Consider the following 12,571-nt stretch of genomic DNA (forward strand, 5'->3'; position numbering starts at 1 on the left):
ACCTTAAATGCCCCGAAACAGAGTAAGATGGGAATCCAATGGAAGAGCAATCAGCTGGTGTCATCATCCTGAGACTCCAGTCTGGCCTGCTGTTACCCTGGGTAGCTCCTGGCCATTCTGTGGTCACAACTCCCAGGCTGAGAGTCAGGGCTGCAGGAAATACCATAGCTGAGATGCGTGATTCTCATTTAATTTTAGTATAGGGGATCCAAAACAAAATAAAACAAAAAGGTTCATTAACATCAAGGTTTGTAGTATGTATTTTCTAGCACATTTGACATGATTGTGATGTGTGATCGATCGTATTTTTGTGCCCTAGCTAATTTCTTCTTCATCTGTACTCCTCCTCATCATGTAATGTGTCCCTGTACCTGCTGTACTATTTGTACCTCCGGTAATGAGATTCCAGTGGGCAGAATGTGTCACGGCATTTCTGCTTGCGAACAGTATTGCTGTCCTAGATAACCAGAGACCCCGGTTGACTGGTAAAACATTTACCATATCGTTCTTCAGATTCCACTGTGTGTGTGTGTGTGTGTGTGTGTGTGTGGCGTGTTTCTGCTTCTGCCAAACTTACAAATATATTACTTGAACCTATGTTTCTCATATTGAAGGTGATTGATAATGCATTAACCAACACAATTTGCCATGTACTGTTTTGGTGATAGTAATTTATACTGCCTCTTGGGCTGGATGTAGTAACATTTTTGAGTAAGGACTTTCTAATATTAATCTAAACCGATCTTTCATTTAGAATGTAACCTACTTGCCACTCTAAGGACATTTTACTAAGACTGGCTTGGTTATAAAGCTTTCTACTAGATGTCTTAAAATAGTGGAAACACTCATCTATAAATGCAGTAAGTGTCTTCGTCATATATTGATCTTTCCTGTTTTCTTGTCTCTCCTGTTACCACAGTGTAGGTGGTAACATATCTGCAAAATGTTTTATAGGGTATGGAGTGCAACATTTTAAGCCAAGAAATTGAAAACAGGATACGAAACAAGAGAAGAGGGGGAAGGAGGAAGTCGATCAAGGTCATCTCCTTATATTAAGGATTTAGTGGTAGAAATGCCAAGAAAGGCAAGTTTGCGTTTGTAGCAGGCAGATGGCACAAGATAGTGTTGGAAAACCCGCTTGGTCTCAGAAAACGTAATCAGGAGTTCTTTGCCGTATGCGTTCATGAAATTATGAGCAGGTTAGCAAATATTAAGTTACACGCTATGCCATTAAACCATGTGAATTTGCCATTTTGTGTATCTGTCGGTGATTTCAATGCCCAAGTGTGAGCAGGGTCAAGATGATAAGCAGAATACTCACATGGATAGCGTCTGCACTGTGAAATATGAAACCTGTTTACAATAAAGCAAACCTCATGGTTTTCGAAGATGCGTTTTCAGAGGGTGTCAATAACACATACTTGGGGAAAGGTTTTGAGGGAAGTGTGGGGAGGGGTTGCAGGTGTGTGAGTGCAGATGAACTTGGCCTTATGCTAGTTCCTCTTCTCTTTCAGCACATCAGGTCCACCCATCTGGCCGGGCAGTACCTTCTTCAAGAGAAACGGAGCCCTTCTCCAAGGTAAGTCCTTAGCAACACCCCTTTCTCTCCCCCAACCCGCCCCCACCCCCACCCCCTTTCACCACTCCTTTGTGCTTGGTGTCAAATAGGAGAGTGCTTTCCCGTTTAGGAGTGGCCGCTCTGTGGAGAAGTGTGACGGTTGTGGGGTGGGTCTGTTTGTCCAGTTCTCTTTATTTCTCACTACTCATGGCTCTTGGTGGCTGTGAATCATGAGTCTGAAACCAGGCCTCTAAAGATTGCTTCTTTGGCTCACCGTCACTGGTCATATTCTGGAAGTGTTCGGCCTGCTCTGGTAACATTGGAATTACATTGTAATTAGAACGCGACAGGAACACAAACTAGGCTGATAAAAGCAAACCACTTTACAGGCTTCAAAAACTTGAGCTGAATAAGGAGGTTTTGGGTATTCTGGCACTTTTGTCATCATGGAGGTTCATGTATTTCTTGCTGTTCCCTGACGTCCACATGTACCTGGAAGGTTGGCTGTGGTTTGTTCTGAGATTCGGAGTCCAGTCACCCTGCGTTGGTCCCCACAAGTGTCATCTGCAGGGGACCCCCTCGCTGTTGTCCAGCCCAACTCAGCTGCCTCGTGCTAGCCGCTATCCAGTGTGCTCACGGAGTTCCAGCGACCTTTCATCTCTGCTTTTGCCATTAAGTTTCTTCTGAAATGACCAAAGTTAAGGAGGAATAAATGATTTTAAAAATAAGCAGAAGGGTACGTTTTTAATACTTTTAAAAGTGACTGTGTGGTTATCGCTATTTTGGATATCTGTTCTATAAATAAAATGGAACTGAATGGTTCCCAGGGGCCTAGGAGCTTTCTATCCCTCCTACTTGTATTGATTGGCTAGGAGTCAGACAGGCCCTGCTGGCCAAAAGCAGGTGGATTTGGCTGTGCTAAGAGCTTTTGAACTACACTGGGCTTATGGTGAGAGATTTTAATGTCTGTTGGTTGGTTGAGAGCTATGTAGCCTCTTTCCCTTAAGAGTACAGGCTGACAGCTGGCCATATGTGTGAAGGAGTAGAATATAAGTGTGGTTAAGAAGAAAGACATGTGTCTTCAGGTTTCCGTAGTAGGCCAAATCCTCGTGAGAGACGTCATCACTTTTAGTGCTGATTTACAGGCCACACAATCGAATATTGCCATTTTAATAGCCGGTGAAATTGGGAACTCAAACATTTCTTTGTACTTTTGCTTGGTACAGGTGAAATGTAGTCAGGCAACTTTGATTAATTCTAATTTTCATAATCGTCATAGATATCCTAAATGTTTAAGAAAACAAAAGGAAGTCCCTCCACTCTCAAAAATTAACACATAATTTGAAAAAATCTGTTCTGTTTTCAGATAGTAGAAGTGGAAACTGATTAGGATCAGCCTTTGGGTTCTTTTCGAGTGAGCTTCAAAGTTACGTGTGTCATTTTTCCTCTAGAACTATAGCACTGATATGAATATCATTCGGTTTGGATTATTTTGAGAAAAGAGATTTGTTTTCTTACAGCCTTTTCTCAGGATTTTTATTCATTCACTTTGACATTAGGTAAGATTTGCTCTAAGCATATTAGTTTTTTTATTTGTTTCTGTGGGGCAAGAACATGAGGGAAATACCAATATTGATAATGTTTCTGAAGTTGAAAGATGTGTGAGATTCTATCCCATGGGTGTTGACATCTTTTCTCTTCCTGATAGGGTTACAAATTCCCCTGATTGCTCTAGGCACTGTGAATTAAACTGGTACAGATTTCAGATGCTTTTTGAGTCCACATCCAGTTAAATGTAACCCATTAAAATTTTGTGCATTTGAAAATCAGAAGAATCTTGGTGTGAGCTCAGGAGGGTGGGCAGGGATTTGTTAACATTCATTTTTTTCTGTGATGCTTCTTCATTCCCTATGTCTGTATAGAGTTCTGGAGACACTTTTGCTGTGATAATATTTTTGGGAATATATGGGTATTCTTCCTAATTAATACTTTCGTGTTCCTCTGATGGGTGGTACTGAGCCATGGGAAAGTTGCTAATGCCCACAGGTAAGAGTTTTACGATTAAAGATATGAGTCCCTAAAGAAGGGACTGTCTAGTCATGCCAGGGGAAGGTTTGGGTCAGAATCAAGTAGAAGAAAATGTACCTGTTCAATGCCATTTTCTCAGCTTTATGATTTCTTACTTCCTATTTTCAAAAAACATACACACATCCTTTCCTTTTCCCTATAACAAGTGGGAGGAAATTTTTCTAGATAATCAGACCAGTAGGGAACTCTGTTAGTAGGTTCCAACCACAGGCATTGGAGTTGAGGGTAATCAGAACCAGGAACCTGTCCCTAAAGATGCCAATTCCTAGCTCTGGGGGAGAAGGTACAGTTTGGTCACATGGAGGTGACACAGGAGTCTTTCTTGAGGGTGCTGTGGTACTAGTGACTGGCCAGCAGAAGCCAGCCGGAGTCATGAGTCACGAGTTATGGATCGCGGGCAGGACTGGCAGAATTGAACCAGGGTGAGAGATAAATTGCTTCGTGGAGTGCTTCGTTGTTGTTGTTATTGTTGTCGAGACAGAATCTCGCTCTGTTGCCCAGGCTGCAGTGCAGTGGTACCATCTCCCCAGGACTGAGACTCAATAATGCAGGATAGGAAAATAAATTGGATGGAAAGGAAGATGGTTTGGCTGTGTCCCCACCCCAGTCTCACCTTGAATTCTAGCTCCCATAATTCCCATGTGTTGTGGGAGGAGCCTCATGGGAGATAATTGAATGATGGGGGTATTTTCTCCCATCCTGTTCTCATGGTAGTGAATAAGTCTCATGGGATCTGATGGTTTTATAAGGGGTTTCTCCTTTTGCTTGGCTTCCATTCTCCCTTGTCAGCTGCCATGTAAGACGTGTCTTTTGCCTTCCACCATGATTGTGAGGCCTTCTCAGCTACGTGGAACTGTGAGTCCATTAAACCTCTTTTTCTTTGTAAATTACCCCGTCTTGGGATGTCTTTATCAGCAGTGTGAAAATGGACTAATACAGTGGGGGTGCCCTGTCATGTAGAAGAGGGAGACCTATTTTTGTCAGGAGCAGAGGGGCTGTCACTTCTTGGGAGAACTGACACTTAAGCAAGGCCTTAGAAAAGCAGGTAGATATGGGTGTGTGGAAATAGAAAAAAAAAGAGTCATTGCAAGAAAGAGAAACAACCAGAGAACTTAGTGTCACAGAGAGCATAGCAACAGTGTGGAATGTGAGTACTTCATTGACACCTTTGGATAGTGACGGGAAAAATCATGCAGTGTCCGAAGAGGAAATAATGAAAGTGAAAACCTGAAATGAAGCTGAAATCAAAACGGCATGATAGTTACAAGCAGGACACCAGTTTTCATTGTCGAGTCATTGTTTGGTTCAGAGTGGAAACTTAGTACCTTTATTTTTCCCAGCACAAAACCAATTGCAAGAACTAACTGGTTGTTCTCGAGGTCCTTCTTGGACATCGGGTGCAGTGCCTGTATTTTGGTTCAGAATCACTGGCAAGAGGGGCTGCTGAATCACCTCTCGGTTTCGAGGATAATGGGGTAAGATTTGGTTTGGATTACACCAGGCATGGGCACTTAACATAATTGGTCATTTCATCAGTTCACAGTCTTTATTTTAAATGCCGTTTAGGCTGCTACAGACAGTTTCAGCAGGCTAGAGAGCACTTCAGTTCTTGTACAATGGAAACCAGCAGAGCGTTAGTAGGGGACAAGCTCATTGTTCAAAGGGGACCCAGGGCGTGCTGAACAGAAGAGTGGCTTATTCAGAGCCCTGCAGGCGTGGCCAGCTGACAGGTGTCCCCGCTGTCCCTAATAGTTGTGTCTGTGCATCTCTGTGTTATGGTCTCTATGTGTTTGAAATGTGTTTTTTATTTTATTCATTTAATTCATTTGCTAATCTCTCTTATTTTGTTAATGAAAAGGATAAAGCCTTTTTTATATTTTCCCATTTCCAAACTCCCTGTCCGCCTCCCCTAGATCCCATTTACCCATCACACTTAAAATTAGGTTACTTTATGTAAACATCACCCTCGGATGATTTGTTGTAATGAGTCAGTGATTTATAATGAAAGACATTCCTCGCCCCTGGTCTGACCCTTCATCTGGTCTCTGACGGTTTCATCCCGGAACGACACAGGCACCTCTGCTTTTGTTAGCTTCGTGCCTTCTGCTGAAAGTTGCCACAAGCCATGCTGATTGTATTCCCCACTTCTGCCCTCTTGGCCTTTGTAGGCCCTATTGGCCTCAGAGCTCCCCACGGAGTTTTGTTCTTGTTCAGAGAGGAGCTGCTGCCTGGCCATTTTGGCCTGCTTTTATTTCTAGCTCTTCCTCTGAGCAGGCATTTGCTGAACCTACCCTTCCCACCCCGCCTGCAAGCATTTCTTTGTGATACATCGCTGCGTGCCCAGCCCTGGGCTAGGCTGGAGATCCCCAGGGGAAGCCCAGGCCCCACCCTCTCAACTGCTCACAGCCCATTCTGTGGTCAGACCAGGAGTCCTAGCCCTTCTTGGAAAAGGCTGCTTGGCCCACCCACTCCAAGAAGCCCAGCCACCATCAGCACCGATGAAGCCACTGGTTTACCAAACCTTCCCAGTGACTCACTTGACACTCTTACACCCCTCTGGTCATTCCTCCCTCTTCATTTTCTCCATCACTCTAGTATTAGGCCACTACAGGTATTGATCAACGTACGACCTATGCAACTTACAACCATTCGACTTTACGACCACAATCGCTAGCCACGACTGCTCTGCGCCTGGCAGCGCAAACGTTGCCCAGCTGGGCGTACGACAGTGCGGACCAGCTTCCGGCAGCACTACCATCTCCGCGTGCATATAGCCTACTCAACTTACGACCAAATCGTGTTACAACCGGTCTGTCAGAACCAATCGTGGTCGTAAGTTGAGCACTAGCTGTAATTATGATCAACTAAGTGTCCCTAGGTAACAGCGGTAGAATTAAAATAAATTATCTAACAGATTTTATTTCTATTCACTTCTGTTTTTTTTGTTTTGTTTTGTTTTTCCGTTGTCGTAGTTGAGATGGAGTCTCGCTCTGTCTCCCAGGCTGGAGTGCAGTGGTGCCATCTTGGCTCACTGCAACCTCTACCTCACTGGTTCAAGTGATTCTTCTGTCTCAGCCTTCTATGTAGCTGGGATTACAGGCGCCCACCACCATATTTGGCTAATTTTTATGTATTTTTAGTAGAGATGGGGTTTCGCCGTGTTGGCTAGGCTGTCTTGAACTCCTGACCTCAGGTGATCCACCCTCCTCGGCCTCCCAAAGAGCTGAGATTACAGGCGTAAGCTACCGTGCCTGGCCATCCATTCACTTCTGACAACTCACACTGGCTGAGCTAATGTAATGGAAAGACCTAAAGGCATTTTCAGGGCACAGAGCAGGATTGTGTTGCTGTAGACTCCCACCTACCTGTCCCCCCACCCCGCCCAGGTTAAATAGTGAAAAAGGAAACCAGGTCTTCTGTGGTGAGATGCATGCTCTTCCTCCATGTGTGCCAGTGCACGTGCAATCTGTAGAATGTGCATGAAGTTGATATGATTGTCACCTGACTTGCATTGGGGAATACCAGTATCCCAAGTTCTAGATTGGCTTAATGTCCAGTCTTATTTGGGAGCAATAGCTTGTATCACCCGCTCTCCACTCTTATCCCCTCCCATAGCTCTGCTATGAACTTTTACTAAGATGTATGAGATACCTACCTTGGTGCAAGTTATAGTGGAAGGAACACTGGAAATTAGGAGTCGAGGGACCTGGTCTGATCTCAACCCTTCACTTGACAAACTTTGTGACCTTGGACAAGCCACGTGGCATCTCTAGGGCTTCATTTGCAAATTAAGGAGTGGACTTCAGCAATGGCAAAGATGCCCTATCTAGTACCAGCTCTGATCCACTCTAGCAACTTCCCCCAAAAAAGGTCAGAACGGATTTTGATGCCTAGCTCTGGCTCAGTGGAGAAAGAGTGTTACCTTCACCCAGCTGTGTCTGCTGTGGGTGCAAGGAGAGGACAGGGTGGGTGGCAGGCTGGCTGAGGATCACCGCGCCCAAACAAGATGATTTTCGAAGGTCTTGTGTATCTTAGGGAGGCAATACCGTATATTATAGATTCGTACAACCTGGAAGTGAACCCTGTCTTGGCTTCTTGGGCAGCTGGCCTAACTGCTATTTGGGAGTCATGACAATACTTGTCTTCTGGGATCCTGGCAAGGATTTGGTAGATTCACATTAGTCAAGCACATAGGACAGTTTGTGCCAAATTCCCAATCAAGGTTAGTTATTGAGCATTTTACAAAACTGCGACTCTTAGGAAAATAGGGGTAAAATCCTCTGAATGTGGTTTTCTTGTGCTCTTCACCTTCCCTGCTAAAACTCTTGCCCATCTGTTGGGGCAGTTCTCAGGATGGGGCAAAGGCTGGGGATGCCCAGAGCCTGCTGGATGTATACATCAATGTGAAGGAGAATTCGTTCATATCTTTATCTCAGACTCCTTTAATTCCTCATAAATAGGACTGCTGCCTTGAGAAGCTCACCGAGCTCACAAGTACCAAGCTGTACTCCGTACTCTGAAAGTGTGTATTCACAGAAGGTGCACACGTAGCAGCATGGAAGAGCATGGGATTTAGCACCACATCAAACCGGGGTTGAATCCCTCCCTCTCTGGGCACAAGCTCTTTGACCTTGGGCCTCAGGTTTGATTGCCTGGAAAATGGGGCTGCGAGATGTGTTTCTCAATCAAACCAGAGGCCCAAGGTCTTTGTGAGCTTTGTAATCAAGATTAAGAAACTGAATATCAGTCACTCTGGTGCCTGACACCTCACAAACGCTCCATAAAAAGTAAGCTTTAGCCTTCAATGTTTCATGCCTCAGGTTTCTGATCATTCATTCTCATAGGCATATTCCAGGTGAAAAAACTTCCAGAACTCTCCAAAGGAGCGTTTTCCCAAACTTCTTTCTTTCTGATGATTTCCATTTTCAGTGTCACCCTCTGATACCAGACTCCAGTCTGGCCACAGCCTCTGATCTGGAGTCTGGCGCCCTTTACCTCTCTGTAAGGGCCGATGAATCCCAGATTTTGTTTGGATTTGCCCTGACCCTCGCCCACTCATCGCTTTCCCATTTGGTTGGAGCTTGAAGCCCCTGGGCCCTTTGGCTTCTTCTGTCTAATCTGCTCCACAAACTGACTCTTTTGTCCATGTTGCAAAGGAGGGCATCCACCTAATGCATAAATCTCCTGATTCTCACCCTCAGGCATACCCATTAAAAAAATTAGTAATGACAGAAAAGGAAAACAAGAAAAGCTCTCTGCATTCCCCCCAGCCCCCAAGTCCTAATTGCCTTCTGTCCTCTTTCGGCCTGCAGAGCCCTCTGGTTTCAAAGAGGGGCCCTTTATGTTTGGCATCATTTGTCTTACTGTTCTGCACTGAGTTATTTGTAAAGATATTTCTGTAACTACAGTGATAGAGTCAGCTAGCTTTTTGCTTACAATCAGCAGCGAATTTGCAGGGCTGCTGGTCAGCAGCTCTGATCTCTCAGGTTTTACTTGGTCACTGAGAACGTGCAAAACATGCTCTTAAGTTACTTCAAAAATACAAGGAAATGCAATTTAAAAAGAAGCCTTTGGTTGATTCTGATCTTTGCCGTCTCTTGACAATCCAAATTTGCCCAATCTCTAGTTACCTCTACTTCCCCAGCGGCAACAGCCTGGTGTGGAATCTGGGTAAATACCAGTCAGATGTCCCGTATTTTCCTGTCTGACTTTAATTTCAGATCTTCCCGGTACCCGTCTGTAGTAACCATTTTAACCCAAATCCAGTGATGCACACGGAGAAAATGGCAGTCTTGTGAACAGAAGCAGAGGAATCAGGAAATTGAGAGCCTTCATTAGGAGCTTCCTTTCGGCCAGGCCCCTGCTGGAGTGTGTGTGGGCCTAATCTCATGTTTCAGGGTAACTGTTCAGTAGGAAGTGGAAACTGAGACTGGACTTTGGAAGAGGAAGATCAGGGCTGGGAGGAAGCTTATGGGCACAGATTATGGACATAGATGAGTTTTGCAGGAGGGTATAGAACAGAAGAGAGGAAAAGGGTCCAGAGAGCTGACCCATATTCCAGACCTAGATTGACAGCAGTGAGAGCACTGGTGGTGAACAGCAGCGACCGTGAGGAAGCAGAGGCGCAGTCCGAAACTGGGGAAATCACTGGAATGAAAGGCGCGGAGTTTCACAAAAAGGGAAGGGGCAGGAGCCCCTTCAGAAGAATAGGAGGCCAATCTCAGCAAAAAATTTTGGGGCTCTGGGGTTTTGTATTAGCATGCCTTTTTCTCTCACCTCAAATTAGGATTATTTTAATTATTTTATTTTATTTTTTTTTAAGACACAGTCTTGCTCTGTCACCCAGGCTGGAGTACAGTGACCTGATCTTGGCTCACTGCAACTTCTGCCCCCCATGTTCAAGTGATTCTCCTGCCTCAGCCTCCTGAGTAGCTAGGACTAGAGGCATGCGCCACCATGTCTGGCTAATCTTTGTATTTTTAGTAGAGACAGGGTTTTCACCATGTTGGCCAGGCTGGCCTCAAACTCTTGACCTCAGGTGGTCCGCCTGCCTCAGCCTCCCAAAGTTCTGGGATTATAGGCGTGAGCCACTGCTGTCGGCCTGTATTATTCTTTCATTCTAGCCTTATGCATTCGATATGGCTACTCCCATTTTGTAGATGGGAAAAATAAGGCCTGAAGCAATTGTTATGCCCCAAGTCACAGAAACCTGGACTCACACCAGTCTTTACTTCAAAATGGCATAAATATTTCTAAACAGTTTTCCACTTTAGATATTTGGATATTCTACAGTGATTTGCAGACTAGGACTGAGGACAAATCCCGTTATAATGATTATAAGTAATTTACAATAAGACAAAAAGATGAAAATGAATACTCTGTCTTCTTTCATTTAAATAATTAAGGTGCTTAATTTTCCCTCCTTGTTCCTACCCATGACTGTTTTATATAGTTCACTTTATGATTTTTAAAAACTAGATAGAGAAAAAAGGAAATCCTAAAATTAGTCATTTAAAGAGTAACACAATGAGCAGGGCCCATCCCTTAATAGAATGAATATTTTATTTTAGTCTATGTGAATTTTATATTTGTAGATACACAGATGTAGATACAAGTAATTTGGCACCAATTATAATTCATGTATAGGAATCATTCCTTATTTAATTTTTGAGCCTTTAAACTTTTTTTTGTCTATTAAATTGTATCAGTTAGATTATAAAATATAAAGATTAAACAAGCTTGGATCGCATTGCACTGCAGAGCCTGCTTTGATCAAAGTGCTCGGTCTTAAAATACAATTGAAAAAGCCATTCCCCTTGAAATTCTGTTGAACTGTGCTTAGCTGGAAGTCTAGAAATATTTTAATACAATTGCCAAGAGACTTTAATGAGGAAGAATGATTTTTTAGAATATATTCTGAGGGAGCTGTTCACACAACATTTTCAGAAGTGGCCTTAAAATCATCCACCTATAAACTGCAAGGGGTCGAGTTTGTGTTCTTGTTTGGTTCCCTTGACAACCAGAAGGCGTGGCTAAGAGTTTCTGGGTAGTCCCTGTTGCGGTGCACGTGACATGGGACTGCATGTATATGTGCAAGTGTGTGTGAGTGTTTGCAGGTGTGTGCACATGCGTGAGTGAATGTGGCCCCTGCCCTCAGGCTTTTACAAGTGCCAAGTGTGACCTTCCAGAATGAATCTCTCCTGCCATCCCTCTGCCCCTCCTTCTCCCCAGGTCTCCTGTTGGCCTTTGTGAGTGATGACACTCAGGCATAGAGTAAATGACCTCAGCTTTTAAGCCAGGCATCCTTGAGTCCATTCCATGCCTTGCTTTCTAATTGCCACCTGATTTTGGAAAAGTTTTACAACCCTCTTTGAGTTACTATACAATGAAAAAAATATCAGTCTTGCAAGATTGCTATGAGGACTGATGACGATCTCTGTGGCATCCCTGGCACTTAGTGGGTGCTCCAAGAGCAGGTGCCATTGCCCAACTTCTCCCCAGAGGAGGCAGCATAAGTAGGAGAGAAGTAGATGGACTTTGGAGCTGGCCAGCCGTGGGTTCAAAGGCCAGCCTCTGCCACCCACCAGCCGAGTGACCTCAAGCAACTCATCTAATCCATTTGACCCTTTCCTTTCCAGTCAGTCAAATAGGTAGTAGTACTCACTTCATGGTTTTTTTTTTGTGAGAATTAAAAGATTATATACGCACAGAGACCTGCATAGTGCCTGATGATAATTGGGTGTCCAATAAATAGAATTAGTGATGCTTATGATAGCATTTTTTTTTTTTTTTTTGAGATGGAGTCTCCCTCTGTTGCCCAGGCTGGAGTGCAATGGCGCGATCTCAGCTCACTGCAACCTCCGCCTCCTGGGTTCAAGTGAGTCTCCTGCCTCAGCCTCCCGAGGAGCTGGGACTACAGGTGCCTACCACCACCCCTGGGTAATTTTTGTATTTTTAGTAGAGATGGGGTTTCACCATATTGGCAAGGCTGGTTTCGAACTCCTGACCTTGTGATCCTCCTGCCTCAGCCTCCCAAAGTGCTAGGATTACAGACTGAGCCACTGCATCTGGCCTATGATAGCATTTCTGTGATGCTCTGCAATTTCCTAAGATGTTCAGTACCTTCCACCCCCAACAGACAACAGCAAAAGCAATAGTAACATAGATTCTTCCCTGGCGGAACTGAAGTGATACCTTTAGGAATGTTTCCGATTGTTTTCAGTCTCTCTGGAGCTCCTGATACGTAAGGCAAATGCCCAGGGGATGGCCATGGGAGGAATGGGACATGAGACCTGATTGGCTGTTCTTCCTGACCCTTCTGAGTGACTAAGATCCTGCAGAAATGTGACAGAAAAAGAAAGTTCCTTCGAGATGGGCTGAAATTACTTGTGATCTGTCCCTCTGATTGTGCCAGAATGCTTCCAG

At 44.3% G+C, this 12,571-nt stretch overlaps 1 protein-coding gene across 6 annotated transcripts in view; it reads left to right on the forward strand.

Moving 5' to 3' along the window:
* FOXN3 (forkhead box N3) overlaps positions 1–12,571 on the forward strand; it is a 478,152-nt gene that overhangs the window by 349,613 nt on the left and 115,968 nt on the right. For all 6 annotated transcript variants that reach the window (XM_032287166.1, XM_032287171.1, XM_032287168.1 and 3 more), the window contains one exon: positions 1,515–1,579. In XM_032287166.1, coding sequence (XP_032143057.1) covers positions 1,515–1,579 — 65 coding nt within the window. The remainder of the gene's footprint in view (positions 1–1,514; positions 1,580–12,571) is intronic.

The sequence above is a fragment of the Sapajus apella genome, unplaced genomic scaffold (assembly GCF_009761245.1).
Source record: "Sapajus apella isolate SASKATOON/1434 unplaced genomic scaffold, GSC_monkey_1.0 scaffold20, whole genome shotgun sequence".
Lineage (NCBI taxonomy): Eukaryota > Metazoa > Chordata > Mammalia > Primates > Cebidae > Sapajus > Sapajus apella.